The sequence below is a fragment of the Panthera pardus genome, unplaced genomic scaffold (assembly GCF_024362965.1).
Source record: "Panthera pardus isolate Hobbes unplaced genomic scaffold, ASM2436296v1 HiC_scaffold_13, whole genome shotgun sequence".
Classification (NCBI taxonomy): Eukaryota; Metazoa; Chordata; class Mammalia; order Carnivora; family Felidae; genus Panthera; species Panthera pardus.
The window spans coordinates 173,872,334-173,889,053 of NW_026526688.1; the positions used below are offsets into that span (position 1 = coordinate 173,872,334).

The following is a 16,720-nucleotide window of genomic DNA, read 5'->3' on the forward strand; positions in this document are numbered from 1 at the left end:
TATACTATTCTGTGTCTCTGTAATGCTTCGTCATCTTCAACTAGGCCAATCAAGTCTTTCTAATCTCTCAGTGCTCTGAATTCCTTGTTTGTATTGAATAAGGCTTCCTGCTGCCCAGCCCCAGCATGTACTCTGTGAAATATCCAGAACCACACTTCCTGCCACCTGCAGTGCTGTCTATTCTCAGCCAGGAAATGTTTCCTATTACTTTCCTAGTTCCTGTTTTCCCAACTCTCCTGAGACTCAGGGTCAGATCACTCAGACAGCAGCTGCGGCCCTGGCCTTGGATTTCAGTCCTGACAGCAGCCGGCACCTTTCTCAGGACCTGGGTCCCACCTAAAGATGAGGGGCTAGGATCCTGCCTTGATTTTGCCAGATGCTTCTTACTATCCCCTCTGTCTTCCCCAGAGTCCCTATCTTGTGCCCGAACCCCTCCAATTATTATCCGAGTAAACTCTGAAGTTATTCTGACACTCAAGGAAATGAAACAAATTTCAACATATATGTGCTCACTATGCCTCTTTGGTAACAAATGCTTTCTCTTCAAAAACAGTGCCTTTCTCTTGGATCTAGACTTACTCTCATCACCTACAACTGACCCAGTTCCCCACTGGCCACTCCTCTACAGCAGAGAGGTCCATTTCTTAGATTTGACACATCCTGGTCTTTCCCTTTTGACTAAATTTGATGAGCTCATGCCTGACTGCGATATCAGACACCACGGGTTGATCCCAATTTTTCCAAGTGCCTTTGTGTGAAATACCTCACAAGCATGGTGTTTTGTTTGTTTATTTGGGGGGGGGGGGGGGGAGAGAGAGAGAGAGTGTGTGTGTAAGGGGGAGGGACAGAGACAGAGACAGAGAGAGAGAGAGAGAGAGAGAGAGAGAATGCCAAGCAGGCTCCATGCCATCAGCACAGAGCCCGACAAGTAGCTTGAACCCATGAACCATGAGATCATGACCTGAGCTGAAACCAAGAGTCGAGTCGGACACTTAACCTACTGAGCCATCAGGGCGCCCTAAGCACAGTATACTTTTGGTAGTTATGCCTGTATTGCCTCCTAGCTGCAGGAGTCTCAAGAATGAAGACAGTATGTATCTCTTACTTCCTCTGTAACTCTCCACACCAACCAGTTAGGAGTTTGGCTGTACACAATGGATATCTAATAAATACTGCAGGTGACACTTAGAATAAACTCTGAAGGAAATCTATTCAGTGGCAAGAATCTGACACTATCCATAATGGATCAGATTAAACTTTATGAAAGATAGCTTTTTAATTTTGTGGTTTCATTTCTGAGTTAGATTCTGTAATCACTCTTGGAATAAGACACCTGACATCTGGGCTTTGCTCTTTGTTTTGATTGTACTCATGTCAAAGCCTAGCAAATATTTTGGATTGAAAATGAGATTTCAAGGAAGCATTTCATTAGAAGTGGGTATTATTCTCTTAGAAACTACAGCTTTGGATGCCATTCAATCTCTTTATTAACTTTCTATCATGTATCCTTTTCCTAATTATACATTAGCCTACTTACTTTAATTTGCAGAAGGAATCCTGTTTGATTTCAGTAAAAAATATGAAAGATAAAGCTTTGAAACAGCAACAGGAAGGAATCGGTCTTTAAGTTAGTAGCACCAGACTTTCTTTTAGATTGTCCATAACTCAGCATATACATATACTTTTGAACCACCTCCTAGGGGTTTTACATTGATTTAAATCACATGACCAGTAAGGGCAAAACATGTAAGAATTTTTTTGAGTTGCAAAGAACTCTAAGCCTTTATCAAACCCAATTACCCTGTAGATGAATTCCTGTCACACTACAGGAACTGTATCATTTGCCATTTTAAAAGGTGTTTGTGAGTTTGTTTTTTTTTTTTTTTTTTTTTTGGTTGTCTATTGCTGCCTATCAATCTACCCCAAAATGTAGTGGTTTCTAGAGAGATGAAGTGACTTACCCCAAGGCCACCTGGACCACTTGAAGCACTTATGAAAGTATCTGATACAGACAGCTGATATAGTTACTGCTATTACATACAAAGCATGTCATACCTTATAGCTTAGCATCACGTGTTAGATACCGGCCGGGATAGAATTTGGGCTATTTCAAACTAGACATCCGATATAAGTGATCCTGTGTACAAATGTTAAAACTGAAAGAGGTAAGTATCTGGGTTAGGGGAGAAGCCCTTCTTCCCCTAACTGGAGGCTTCTTCTGGAGCATGGGACTCCTGGGTTCCTTTTACCTCCTTCCTTACTTCCCGGAACAGGGGTGGGAAGGTTTAAGGGGTGACTCATTTGACTGAAAATGTGGGAAAAAATAAACCAGGCAAGCTCAGTCCACCCGCTCACTCCTTCCCCCAGGAATTGACCTGTCCACACAGAGATCATGCTCTCTTCTCCAGGCTCAGTGTTTTGTGGGGCAGACCCTCCGGTGCCAGTGTGTGGGTAGAAGAATGTCTAATTCTGGAGTTTAGTATCAAGAAGCACAAAAGCATTCTCCGTTATTACCTTTTCAGTAACAATGGTGGTATTTTAATCTATTTGCAGGCTCCGTTTTTCTCAGTTTAGAATTTGGAAGGTTCTACAAGGGCACTGTGCACGGAGTCCCCATCAGTGCTCAACAACTCACTGATCAGCACAGCTGTTAACACCTGTTGGGCACGTGCTACGTGCCAGGCCACCAGTTTACTCACTTTGCAAGCATTTACTCACTTAACCTAATTAGGACAACAACAGGCCAAAGAAACTTCACAATACAACTGGGGTTTTGGTAGCTCTTGAAGTTGGCCACCATTAACTCCTACCCCTCCCCCCACCACGTGCATCTACCTCTGCTCATCTGAGAGAGAGGGTCTATTTCCTCTCCCTCTGAATTTAGGCTAGCCTAGGACTTGCATGGACAGAACACAGTGAAAATGACATCCTGGGACTTCCAGGGCCTTAAGAGGCCTGGTGGCTGCCATTTCCCTTCTCTCGGGTAGCCAATCCCCTACAATGAATCCTGGGCTAGACCTCCGAGTGAGGAGAAAAGCTGGAGAGCAAGCCCTCGTGGAGGAGCACTGAGGAGCCGGGCACGGGAGTGAGGCCTTCCTGGACCTTCCACAGCCCAGTTCTGCCCAGGCTTAGCTAAGTGCAGTCAAGTGAGTGACTCTAGCCAACGCTCGGCAGAAGGTACCTACCTGTCTTCTTCAGGCCAAGCCCTACCTGGATTCCCCGGCAGGCACAGAACTGTGGGAAACCATAAATCATTGTTTTAAGTCACTAAATTTCAGCGTGGGCATCATGATACATGGCAGCAGACAACTGAAAAAAATAAAACGCATATATACACACACCCTTTAAAACAGTAAGTGGTGTCATTGCTACGGCATGACAAGAATCTTAAAAGAGCTGTAGATGATTGACTAAACCATAAAGTCACAATGTCTTTGTAGCCGGCCCTATATACTCTAAGTAGCACTCTTTTAAGTGGCTTTCTAAATGGGCCACCTTTAAGGGACAAACCATAGTTATCACCTCAACACATCAGCTCCATTCTCTTGTTCAAAGGGATAAAAGCTCTTCATTGAATAATAATCTCTTTCTATTCCCTCCAGAGAGCTCATCATCGCTTTGCCTCGTATTTGATTACCATGTAGGATAGTGTTTACACCCTGGCTCTGTTGGCTCCTCTGGGGAGCCCTCCCAACCCTCATTCTGAGCTCTAGGCTGGCTTACTCCTCCTCAGCGTCTCTCTACTGCTCTGCTCATATCTTTAGCACGGTGCTCATCGCATATATTATTTACATAAACTGCATGAGAACAGAGACCTGCCTGTTTTGTTACTGCTGTATTCTAGGCACCAGAACAGCCCTCCATGTGGAGTAAGTGTTCCATGAATGTCTCCTGGTTGAATAAGTCGATGCGCCTGCTTCCCCCCTGGACTAGACCCTGCGTGTTGGTGGTGAGTGTCCATCACCGCTTCCTTTCATTCTCTCTCTTGTGCTGGAAGCCTGGAAGTGCCTAGACTTACTCACTGCAAGGGTCCAAGTGCAATTCTGACTCTGCCAGGGAGCGGGGGGGGGGGGGGGGGGGGGGGTGCGCCTGCATGAGATATGGAGGACAAGGGAACAGGATAAGTTCTTCTGCCTTGAGTTGTGGCGGCTGATACGAGGCTTCAGCAGACGGGTGTGTTTGTACAAACTGGCCAGCTACACGGCTCGCAGCTAGGACAACTGGCAGTGGCTTCTACGGTTTCCTGCCCTCTAGGTGATGGCTTTTGGAAACTGCCTAGCAGTATCCCTTTCACTCCTCAGACTCTTAACAATGACTTTTGGGACTGCTGAGTTCCCTGAAGTATCTGGAGTGCTTCTTGTTTTCCTGTGGAATTCTAACTGATATGCTTCCATAGACTCCATTTCTATAAGGAGGGGAGGGTTTATCCTTCCATACCCAGGCCTGCACAGGATCTGGATCACAGTGGAAACTAATAGTGATAAAGAGAATAAGGGTGACCATGGCAAACATTTATTTCATGTTTACTATGGGCCCAGCCCTGTTGTAAGTTCTTTATTTATTCAGTAACCCTGCAAGGCAGGCACTATTACTGTCCTCTTTCTACAGATTAGGAAACTGAGAACAAAGTAGTTAAGCAACGTGCTTAAGAATCACAGCATTAAAAGGTGGACCGTGGAGGCAAGCCCGGGCAGTCCGGCTCTCTGGTCTTGTACCTGCATCTAACATCTTCCCCTGCCTGAATGATATTTGCTCCAGGACATGAAGATACAACCACTAGAAGTTGAGAATGCGGTATAAATGCTCTATGTGCATTTACCATAAAGTAGCAGTTCAGTATGTTCTCATTTAAGACTATTAACTTTGTGGTTCAAATAGCTGTGTGTATACGTGCGCGCACACACACACAGGTTTTTTTTGCTGTGATAACTTTTTTTCTTTTTCTTTTTTTTCTTTTTTTTTTTTTTTTTTTTAGCATGTATTCATTTTTGAAAGGCAGAGAGAGACAGAGCACAAATGGGGGAGGGGCAGAGAGAGAGGGAGATGCAGAATCTGAAGCAGGCTCCAGGCTTTGAGCTGTCAGCACAGAGCCTGATGCGGGGCTTGAACTCACGGACCACAAGATCATGACCTGAGCCGAAGTTGGCCGCTTAACCAACTGAGCCACCCAGGCGCCCCTTAACTTTATTTTTTTCTGATTACTCACAAAAACAATGAAAAAACAGGAAGCCTTAGATGGGGCACCTGGGTGGCCCAGTTGGTTAAGCGTCTGACTGGCTCAGGTCATGGTCTCATGGTTCATGAGTTCAAGTCCCATGTTGGGATCTGTGCTGACAGCTCAGAGCCTGGAGCCTGCTTCAGATTCTGTGTCTCCCTTTCTCTCTGCCCCTCCCCCACTCACGCTCTCTCTCTCTCTCTCTCTCTCTCTCTCTCTCTCTCTCAAAAATAAAAAATAAACATTAAAAAGAAAAAAAGAAAAACCAGGGAGCCTCAGAAATAATTGACATTTCAGGGAAGGTAAGAAGAACCACAGTGAAGAATATTCGTAGCTTTCATTTGAATTTCTTGATGCACATCTTTCTGCCTCTTGCCTGGGAGCACAAGATAAAGTAAAAGTCAAATAAACACTGGTTGCAACAACTGTAGGGAAAATATTTCTCTCTTTACTGTGGCTTCTGCCAGAACGGAGAACAAACGTTTCTACTAAGACCTCAAAAACATGGAAGAGAGAGCACGGGAACATGCAAAGACATACAAAGTCCACGTGGAAATGGACAAAGCAGCTGATCACGAATACTATGGACAAACGTGCACAACTCTCAAAGTCGACCAGTGGATAAATCGGAGCGGGTGTGAAAAGGGACAAAAATAGGTGTTGGAGAAGCTTTTTCTCCAATCCTGATGTCTCCCAACACACATAGGGAGATCCACTAGCAGAGTAGCCCTGGACAGGGCCATTACTTACTATTCAGGGCAGAAGCGCTTAATCAGATGGATGCATTTGGAAGGAAAATCTGAGCACAGTCTGTCCCCTTTGTTCTCTCTTGTAAGTGAACCTGTCATTCTTCTCTGTTCTTCCATGTCTTAAATTTTCAAAGGGCCAACTCTGTCCACCAGCGGGGGGAAGGGACAGGTTTATGCCCTGGTCCATTGCTGACACTGCCTGGGAGGATAAGTTTATGCAGTTCTGAGGTTCAGCACTGGAAAACCCTACTTGGCTCGAGTCCAAAGCCATATTTCCCCCAAAAGGTCCACAGTCCTTACCTGCACTTCCAGAATCCACAAAGTAATGAAAACAAAAAATTTTTCCCCGATTCATCTGGCAGCAAAACCTTAAGTGACCTGAGTCACCAGTGGCAAAACGTGACCCTAACAGACATGAAACTACTTAAATCCTCATTTTTCCCCTTAGAGCATTGTGTTGCATGTCGTAGCCAACAGCCCCATGTGCCTATTTAAATTTAAACTAAGTTACAATAGCTTCTCAGTCCTACCAGCCACATTTCAAAAGCTCAATAACAGCTATATTTAACTAGTACTACCACACAGGACAAGGCAGATGAAAACCTTCCAGCACTGCAGAAAGTACAGCTTAGAGTGAAGGCATGTTTCCTTACACACACATTCATACTTGCTTACGGGATATGACCCAGACCCTACATAATAAATAGCATATATACCATTTTCTTCCTAAACCTAAAAAATATGAAATTCCAAAATCGTATCTGGCCCAAAAGGTGATAAAGGAGCATGGGCCCACATCAGTTTTTACCAGTAATAAAAGCAATATCTTGACCTTCTATTTGCTTTAGACATTACCAGTTACGGACTAAATGGTTGTGTCCCCCCAAATTCATATGTTGAAGCCCCAAGCCCAAAAGTGATGGTATTGTGGGGTGAGACCTTTGGGAGGTAATTAGGTATAGACGAGGTCATGAAGGTGGCCTATGATGGGATTACTGTCCTATTTATAAGAGGAGGAAGAGACACAATAGTTCTCTCTCCACCACATGAGGACATGACCTTCTTGCCGGTGACCATGGAGGCAGAGGCTGGAGGGACAAAGCTGCAAGCCAATGGACCACACAGCATGGACCACCAGGAGCCACCTGAAGCTAGGAAGAGTCAAGGAAGGACCCTTGCCTAGAGCCTTCAGTGGGAGCACAGTCCTGCTGACACCTTGATTTGGGACTTCCGGCCTCCAGAATCATGAGACTATAAGTTCCTGTACTTTAAAACCCAGTTTGGGGCCAATGTCATGGCAACTCTAGGAAATGAAGACAGAGTTTGCTACCAAGAGGCAGGTGCTGCTGTAACAAACACCTAAAACATGGGGAAACAGCTTTGGAACTAGGTAATGGATAGAGACTAGAAGAGTTTGGGAGGTACATGCTAGAAAAAGCCACGACTGCCACAAAGAGACGGTTACTGGCAATTCTGGGAAGAGCTCAGAAAGGAAAGAGGAGAGCTGTGGAGAAAGATTCTTAGAGAATCCAGAAATTGTGAACAGAATATGGCCATTCTGCTGAACTGGCCATCCGGGCGACACCTAAGACTGAAACCAGGAACATGTTATTGCCCAAGAGAGCAGAGGCAAGTGCTGTAAAGTGGTCAACGATGTCGCTGAACTGTGTTCTAGTGTTTTGTGGAAGGTAGCACTGGTAAGCCAGGAAACTGGATGAAGGGGTGGCTTGGTTCCTCCTGCATGCAGAGGAAAAAAAAAAAAAAAAAAAAAAGGAGGAACCGAGAAAGGAATTGTTAAAACAAAAAGGAACCAGAACTTTAGGATCTGGAAAAGTCTCAGCTTATCCGTATCACACCAAAGGACAAACCGAAAGTTTTTGCTCTGAAAACCAAGAGTGTGGTCGAGCAACCCTTTGATACGGGTATAAATCACGGACCACCCCAGCAGAGGCAAGGTTCAGCTGGAACTGAGGAAGACAGGGGTTGCAAGGAAGATAGGTGGACCGAGATGCTGCAGGACTGAGCCGTAAGGCGATTCAGCTGTGGTTCTTCAACACAAAGGGAGAATGACCTCAAAGGAGATTTGGAGATCATCAGGGTTGCATCTTGGTTCAAAGGTAGGGGAAGGCATCACCTGGACTTCAACAGGGCAGATGGCGTCGTCCAAAGCCTTGAGGGCAGCGCCTCCTGGAGTCTTGGTGGGTAACTCCCTTCCACAGAGTTACAGATGTAGCACTGCCACCCCCAGGGGGTATGGAAAGCAGAGCATCAAACCAAAGACCATTATTCTAGCGCTTCAAGACCTAATGGTATTTGCCTTGCTAGTTTTTGAACTTACTTGGGACCCTTCATCCCTTTTTTCATTCCAATTTCTTCCTTTTAGAATGACAGAGTCAATCCTATGCCTCTCCCACCATTCCATTTTGCAAGCACACGACTTTTCTCGTTTCACACGCTCACAGCAGGAAAGGATTCCTGCCTCTGGATAAATCATATCTGGAATTTCACCCATATCTGATTTAGGTTGTATTTAGACGACACTTGGGGCTGTAGACTTTAGAACTGATGCTGGAGCAGGTCGAGACTTTTGGAGTTGTTGGTATGGAATGAATATCATTTGTATGCAACAAGGACATGAATTTGGGGAGGTGCAGGGACAGAATGTTATGGCCTTAATATTTCTGCCCCTCCCCCATTCGTATGTTGAAGCCCTAACAGCTAATGTGATGGTATTTTATTTATTTTGAGAGACAGACACTGCACAGGGGATGGGCAGACAGAGAGGAGAGAGAGAGAATCCCAAGCAGGTTCTGAGCTGTCAGCACAGAGCCTGACTTAGGGACTCAATCTCTAGAATGGTGAGATCATGACCTGAGTGGATATCAAGAGTTAAGCATGCTTAACTGACTAAGCCACTCGGGCACCCCTAATGTCAGGGTATTTAGAGGTAGACCCTTTGGGAGGTAATCAGATTTAGATGAAGTTATTAGGGTGGGGCCTCCATTATGGGATCAGCATCCTTATTAAAGAAAAAGAAGAAAGACCAGGGCTTGTGCTCTCTGTCATGTAAGGACACAGTGAGAAGATGGTCATTGGAAAATCACAAGGAGGTCCCGCACCAGGAATCACACTTGCCAGCACCCTGATCTTGGACTTTCCAGCCCCCAGAACTGTGAGAAATAAAAGGTCTGTTGTTGAAGCCACTCAGTCTATGGTATTTTGTTGCAGCAGCCTGAGCTAAGTAAGACATTACTGTGCTCTAAACTGATTAAGAGTTAAGGCAGGGGTGCCTGGGTGGCTCAGTTGGTTAAGTATTCGACTCTTGGTTTCAGCATAGGTCACAATCTCTCAACTCATGGAATCAAGCCTGACATCAGGCTCTGCACTGACAGCATGGAACCTGCCTGGGATTCTCTCCTCTCTGCCTCTCCCCTCCCTTCCTCTCCCTCTCTCCCTCTTTCTCTCTCTCAAAAAAAAACAACAAAAAAAAAAAACAAAAAAAAAAAAAACCAAAAAAAACCAAACGAACAAAAAAAACCAACAGGAATTGAGGCAAAGAGGATTATTTATTAGGCTCCCATGAATTTCAATACAGGGAGAGAATTATGCTGGCTCTTCTCCTCCACATATTCATGGACAATTCAGGCTCATCACAGTGGAAGATTTTATACACGTTTTAGAATCACTGTTCCAAGAAGGTGTATGTGCCATTCTGGCAGAGAAACATGGCTAAATAACTAGAAGACTCCCAAGGATTAATACAGAAGCCACAGATGGAATTTCTACCTTGGGTGGAAGGTGGGACTAGATGAAGTCCAAGGCTTATTCATGTAAGAGAATCTGGGACAATGCTATTGTCTCCCCCACACTGGTTCTTCTCCAGTGTCCTTAATGTGGCGTGGACTGGTCGTATGCAGATATACTTTTGGACCGAAACAGGTCCATTAGAGTCCAGAACATTCTGAAATTTCCTTGAATGCCCTTGAGGCTACCCCTCTGGTGTAAGTGAAGTAGGTCAGAGCAGCCATGTTCCCTCTCTGTTAGTCAGCTTCTGGCTGGCTGTCAGGATTCAAGAGTAAGGATAACACTTATCCACTATATATCCAGCTGATTGTCTTGTCCATGTGGGTGGAAGAGATTTCACAGAAATCTGGCATAAACCTAGGCTGGGCCACAGAGTACCAAGAGAGATGTTTTGAGTCCCCTGAAAGCTCCACGTTATTTTGCTATACAGGTTCAGGCAAGTAGCTTAACCTGGCACAACCTTAGTTTCCTTATCTGTGAAACAGGGAGAACAGCCCCTGGTCCATCATCCTGACAGGATTTGGGGATGGAAATCAAAATTAAAATACTGAATGAGCTAACACATGGGAAAGTAATTTTTATGTATTACCTTTATTATTGATAAGTAAAGTCCATACAAGCCTTTTAAAGCAATACGTATTAACACAATAACCTAAGGGAGACCCTAGCTGAATTCTTAAACATACTGCTAGGAGTTCAACACAAAGCAGCTTTTATCTAGAGCATGAATTGATTTCCACTTGTAGAGAAAAGCATGAGATAATGTTCTTTGTCTTAATTGGACAGTGGAGAAACTCTTGAGTATTGGCCAATAATCTAATATTGGATGGAACCAAAACACAACCATTTGCTTCCTGAATTGCATCCACAAAAATTTCGTGGTGGAGTGCTGCCTCTGATAGAGCATTAACCAAGATTGCAAGGTTTCACGCACAGGCCCCCCCAAAAATACCCGTCTCTGTCTCTTCTATTTAATATACCCTCGACTCTCCAATTTGATCAAATCTGGGTGCTAACACTGTTACAACTTCTCACATAGAAGTCACATTTCTGGTCCTTCGAGATCAATGTACAAGCTTAGCTCAAACAGTAAGCAGGAGACACGAAAGCCTCCCTTCTGTTTGCTTTCCTAAGAGTAACATATGGCAAAGCTTTTAAGAAACTAGAAAATTTGAAGAATCATATGGACAAGCTTATGAAAAAAATGACATTAATCTTAAATATTAATTCATTATTAACCTGACTTAACACACATTCATGATCATTGATTTTTATTTTAGAAATTACAAACTTAAAGGAAAAACAAACTACTGATATTAACATTTTCACAGTATTTTTGAAGGAACATGTTTAAAGAAAAACAGTAATTTTGCTGGTTCTACATCAGCAGACTTAAACACTTCTCATGAAATTTCTTTCAAGCTTAGGAGAAGTGAAAATTTTAAGACAACATTTTCTAACACAATTCTCCCAACCACTTAAAAAAATGTTTTAGCATTAAAAGAAAAACAAAAACCTTGAATACTTAAATTGCAGATTACCAGTAGTCTTTAAACAGGCTGCATATCTCCATGTTTTCCTTTATTCAGACTTAAGTAAGAATCCTGGAAGACATATCTGAGATTTTAAAAGGTTTTAAAAGGGTGGACAGTAATTTCCTAAATGCCTCAATTATTAAATTTTGTGAAAATGAGCTGCAAACTTTATTAGCACAGTTGTGCCTCTGTCTCAAAAAGTATACATTCTATTATTATAGAACTGTGAGTTACCTATTTGAGTCTTTCCCCAATGCCCTGACATAATGTAAAGTTTCCCTGAGATTTTTGTTTTGTTTTTTACTTCTTTAGAAAGTTATTTTTGTTGGTTCTCTCAAAATGCTTTTCAAAAGCAACCAGACTCTTGGGTTAAAAAGATTATATCTAGTGATTGTTAACGCTTACTTTTTGTCAGACTCAAAGCTTGTTAGAGTGCATGAAAAAGGCTCCTGCAAAACTTATCTTATGGCCACACATTTACTTTTTCTAGAAAAGAGCAATTCCTGCAGTTTTATCCAGCTTAAGTCAAATGCTTCCTACTTCTTCACTTACTAGTAAGGAAAGTTAATATTCAGGTCCTAAAACTCAAAGGCAGTGTTGAGCAAAAAAAGAAATGAACCATCCAGCGCTCAGCCGCTGTGATTTGCGAATGCGAGAAATCAACAAGTTTGCGTTTGGCGCCTATCAGGTGCCCAGCCTTGAGCAGAAACAGGCCTGAGTAGGTCAGGTTCCAAACCGGGAAATCAAGCCCGGGGTCCAGCTGTGGAGATGAACTCCTGAGCGCTCGCCACGAAACCAGCGCCGGGATGAACGCCCATCTATCCCGGGGCCCCACAGCGCGTTTCCTCTGCAATCGCCGCGGGCCTTCGATTCACAGAGGATTCTTCTGCCCTCCAAAGCGAAGGGCACCGTCGCACTCACAAGAGGCTAGTCTCAGGGAACCCCATATGCTCACCCCGCTCGGCGCGAACAAGTAGCAAGGGAGGAAGCCCTCCTTCAGGACCCCGCAGCTGAGCCGGGAGCGAGACGAACTACTATTTGCGTTCGCGACGACCCCGGAGAAGACACCGCTAAAAGAAAAGGTGGTAGTGGAAGCAGGTTGGCGCTTCCAGAAGCGTCTAATGCCTCGGACGTTTCTTAGCTCGATCTGAATTAGTAACCCGGGCGAGGGGCGCGAGAATGGGGGTCCCAGGGGAAGCCAGCGGGCAGAGGGGATGAGCGAAGGGAGAATAAAAGTGATTCAACTGAAATTCCCACGCGCTCAGACCATCCACGCTTTCAGCTGGAGGAAGGGAGATTGGGGCACGCACGGCGCGCCCGGCTGTGCTGCGGAAACTCTCCGGCTCCCGGCGCGCGCGGACGGACGGAAGGACTGACGGGCAAATCCGGGCGAAGGACTTACCTTCAGGGTTGGCGCTGATGAAGACCCGCACGCTTCGCCCGGCGGGCACGAGGTGAGAAGGCAGGGCGTTGAGGTTCCCGGAGAAAGCCGCCCGCCGGAGCGCAGAGTCCCGGGGACAGGGCAGCCTGGTGCCCGCGCCGGCCGGCCACATCGCCCTCTGGGAGGAATAGCCGCCGCCGCCTCCTGGTCCTCGGTTCCTGCCCGCGGCTCCGCGGAGCAGCTAGGTCGATCCCCGCAGGCGGCGCGGCTCAGAGCCGCCCCGAGCCCGAGGCGCCGCCGGCGAGCTCCGCGGCGCACACCACCGGCAGGCGCGGGGCGGCCATACGGACCCTCGGGCCGCTGACGCCGCCGCCTCCCGGCCCTCTGGGCGTCAGCCTTCGCCCGCCGCCGGGGGCTCAGCACAGCAGCCGGCGGGAGGTCAGCGTGGCGGTGGCGGCGGCGGCGGCTACGCGCGCGGCGCCTCTTTGCGCCGGGAAGCGCCCGCGCCGGCCGCCCAGCCCGCGGCCATCTCCCCGTCCGCGCCTGCCGCGGGAAGAGGGGTCGCCGAGGTGACGGGGACCGAGCGGAGGAGAGCTGCTCGAACTTTATCTGCTAAAGGCGTCCGACTTTATGGGAACGTCCTTCCGCGGGGCGGTGAACTCACCCGCGGCTTAATGGGCGGCAGGGGCGGGGGCGCGGGGGCCGCGGGCTGCCCGTGGGCCTCCCGGGCTTCTCTGAGGACGATCCCGAGCGCTCGTGGCTGTCTCCTTGGTGGAGAACATGAAAGAAACTAGCCCGAGATCCCTCTGACTCCTCCAACTCTCCTAAAGGTCAAACAAGCCCTCAGCATTTTGGGGAACGCACGCCTACCGGCGCCGGCGCCTCTTTGCCTACGTGCCGCCAATTCCGGCCTCAAAGTTAGACTCACGCACTGAGCCCGGCCCCCGAGGGTCCAAAGCATCAAAACTCGGCACCCTTTTGAGCGTCCTGGAGGGGCTGTCACCGTCGCCCGGCCTCAGGTGGCGCAGGTGACTGTCTTGCCGCTCCGCTAGCCTCACGCTCGGCAGAGCCGGGGGTTTTTATAGAGAAGCCGCGCCGCTCACGTGCTCCTCGCCGCGTGGTCGCGGAACCTTTCCAAGAGTGGGTCTCCGCGGGAAGCCTTCCCGAGGTCTGGAAGGCTCCAGAGGGGTCCTTCCTGCCCCCGCCCTGGCGCATTCCCGGGCCACTCCGCGAGCTGGGCGGCTCCAGGAGCCCCGTGCCGCCCGGTGTGCGCCTGGGCCCGGCAGGCCTTTGGGGGCTCCGGGGAGCGCTGTTTGGCGCAAGAGCCCGCAAAGTGCAGGTGGCCACGGATTGGGGCGGGGTGCGAGAGATCAGAGTTGGCTTTTGGCCGCTTTTCCAAGTCCCTGCAGGCTTCGCCTGACGCTGATCCGACGGGGCCAGAGCGGTCGCGGAACTCTGCTACCCTGGGGTTGGGAGTCGTAGCTCTAGGGGTCTGGTCTACGGCGGGGTGACGTAAGATGCCGAGGGACCCCAACGTAAAATCACCGTCTCCGGTGCACGCTCACTGCCCTTGCCAAGTACTGCAAATTCCAGGACAGGAAGAAGACCTCGTAGAATTAAAAGTGTGATTGTACTTGGGGTGAGGGAAGGGAGGAGGTGTGTCTGGAGCCTTAATTGGAGTTTGGCGTCCAAACCTCTCATTGTGAGCTTTGGGGCAGGAACTCCTGGCTCTTAGAGAGGAAGAACGGCTTTTCCAAACCTTTGGGATTGGAAAGGGGGTGCTTGGGCACAGGGTGCGGGCAGCTCAGCTGCAAATTTTATCTTCTCACCTGGGGCTTCTCCTGGCCTCCTCCTGGCCTGCACTTCTCCTAGGTCCTGCTGGTGGCAGTGAAGTCCTATGCACTGCTGTTTATTTTCTGACCCCACCCCGTTCCCAAAACATGCTTTCTGGGGTAACCTTTCGGAGGAATTGGGTCTCTGGGTTTTTAAGGCTGCCTCTCCACTACTGGGAACCAGGGGGCAGTCAACCGTTCGTACTCTGTAATAATTTGATGCAACCAGTAAAGTAACGTTGAACATACCCAGGCATTTGTTCAACTGATTCCGTTTAGCAAATTATCTCCTTCCCTCTCCAGCTTTATTACTCCCAGGTGGGAACATTCTCCAGCAGGAAGGAGGTCTCTGAAAGATTTCCTGATATCCCAGGAGGTATGGACTGAGAGTTCTGGAACAGGTCATGAATATACAGTGTCCGTTACAGTACCAGCCTTTATGAATATACAGTATTTATTACTGGAGAAAAGAGCCAGGACCACTTTATGCCTAATCTCAATGCTGTTTATAAGAAACTGATAAGAAGTTGCCGGATTGTCAGGGACCTGCCTTCCTTTCTTTCGTTTCCCCCTACTTATTTGGTGGTTTCTCTCTTAAAAATCAGATTAGTGTTTGTGTCTTCTGACCTTTGCTTCACATCTCAAAGTGTTGCACTTTCTTAAGATGACTTTGGGATTTTTGGCAGCCTCTATAACCTAATTAACTGTTCTAGACAGGCCGAAGTTTAGCATCTGCCAGTGTCACTGCAGACCAAGGATGCAGAGGAGAGAGACTTTCACATTTTTTGTGCGGCGGTGTTTTAAAGGGCTCCCTGCACAGCCAGCTTCACATAGGTAGAGCCAGCGCTGTCTTTGGGTTATCAGGGAGCTGTCTACCTTAGGACACCCAATCAACCACCTCCCTCCTCCATACACATACACACATACATCTCTCTCCTATCTTCTTCGAAGTCTTCTGTCTCTTGCTAACGTATGATCTCCTAAAACCAGAGATTCATTCATTAGTGTGGAAATGGCATAAGGGAAATGTCACCCTTGGCACTAACACTGTTAGGAATTAACTAGATTTATTTCCCACCCCAAGGCACTTGTGACTATACTAGTGGAGAGAGAAAGAAAAGAGAAAAGAACTGAAAACGGAAGGGAAGGAGCTGGTTTGAATGTGGAAGGCAGGCCCTGACTTCTAGCTGGGAGACTGTTTTGTTTTTATATCCATTTGAAACACTTTACAAACATTTTCTCCTCTTCATCAAATATTGAACATGTTATTATTCCTTCCATTTTACACATGAGAAAACCAACGTTCAAAAAAGAGAAGGGGCTTGTCCAAGGTCATATAACTATGGGATCTAGGTATTGTGGCCCCAGTCTTAGCACTCTTTGCAACAAACCTCTTCTATATTCTAATTTTGCCTGGGTCTGGCCCTGGCTGACATCTTTAGTAACCTGGAAAATAGATGTTCAGGTCTGTGTTCACAGGTGTGGAAGGCTGGTTATCACCTCTGCTTCCGTGTGGCAGAGAAGGTCTGTCTACAAGATCACACTGGACTAGACTCTCCCAATGTAATTGCAGAATGCCTTGTATTCCTGTTGTTTCCTCATAAGACCACAGGTAAACCCATATCATCCTTGCAGCTGGCTGGAAAGTTTAAAGCGTCTAGAAATTGGAAGATAAAAGTACAGGAAAAATGGGTTGGGAACCTAGCTTGTGACCAAGGACAGGTATTCCCCTCTTCATCCTCCCACACACCCCAGTTAACAGGACGGAGGGCCACAGAGAGGCATGGTCTTTAGGCAACAATGGTCACAGCCCTTGATAAAAACAGGACTGTTCAAAGGTTCAATTACTGCTAGGTTCTTCCTACTCATAGAGCTAGGAGGAACGGTGTGCTCATGGACTCCAACTCCCCTTGATATATGATAATGCCCCTCTCACAAGGTAGTTTTATAAAACAGGAGGAAGGAAACCTAAACTAATATATTGATATACTGAGCACTGGTAAGCTAGACACTGTGATAGATTCTTTAAATCGCACTGTATCTGGGGCCAGGGCCCAACACCTCTAATATCCCCACTTGATATCCCATTTTGGACACTGCTGTCCCTTGAATACCTTTTATGATGTGCACACATCATCTTTGGCGATGTATGTGCAGGTTCCCCCATCTAAGGTCCATGTTATGGAAATATACCTCACCTACTC

The 16,720-nt window shown here is 47.0% G+C and overlaps 1 protein-coding gene and 1 long non-coding RNA gene across 3 annotated transcripts in view; one reads left to right on the forward strand and one right to left on the reverse strand.

Annotated features, from left to right (window-relative positions):
• The window catches only part of NWD2 (NACHT and WD repeat domain containing 2), a 185,077-nt gene extending 170,844 nt beyond the window's left edge, over positions 1–14,233 (reverse strand). Inside the window, exon 1 of one of the 2 annotated variants that reach the window (XM_019414471.2) lies at positions 12,706–14,233. In XM_019414471.2, the coding sequence (XP_019270016.1) occupies positions 12,706–12,856 (151 nt within the window). In that variant the 5' untranslated portion in view covers positions 12,857–14,233. The remainder of the gene's footprint in view (positions 1–12,705) is intronic. The other variant, XM_019414478.2, reaches the window with a different exon arrangement.
• LOC109246492 (uncharacterized) overlaps positions 11,988–16,720 on the forward strand; it is an 84,348-nt gene continuing 79,615 nt past the window's right edge. Inside the window, exon 1 of the long non-coding RNA XR_002071367.2 lies at positions 11,988–12,757. This is a non-coding gene — a long non-coding RNA (uncharacterized LOC109246492). The remainder of the gene's footprint in view (positions 12,758–16,720) is intronic.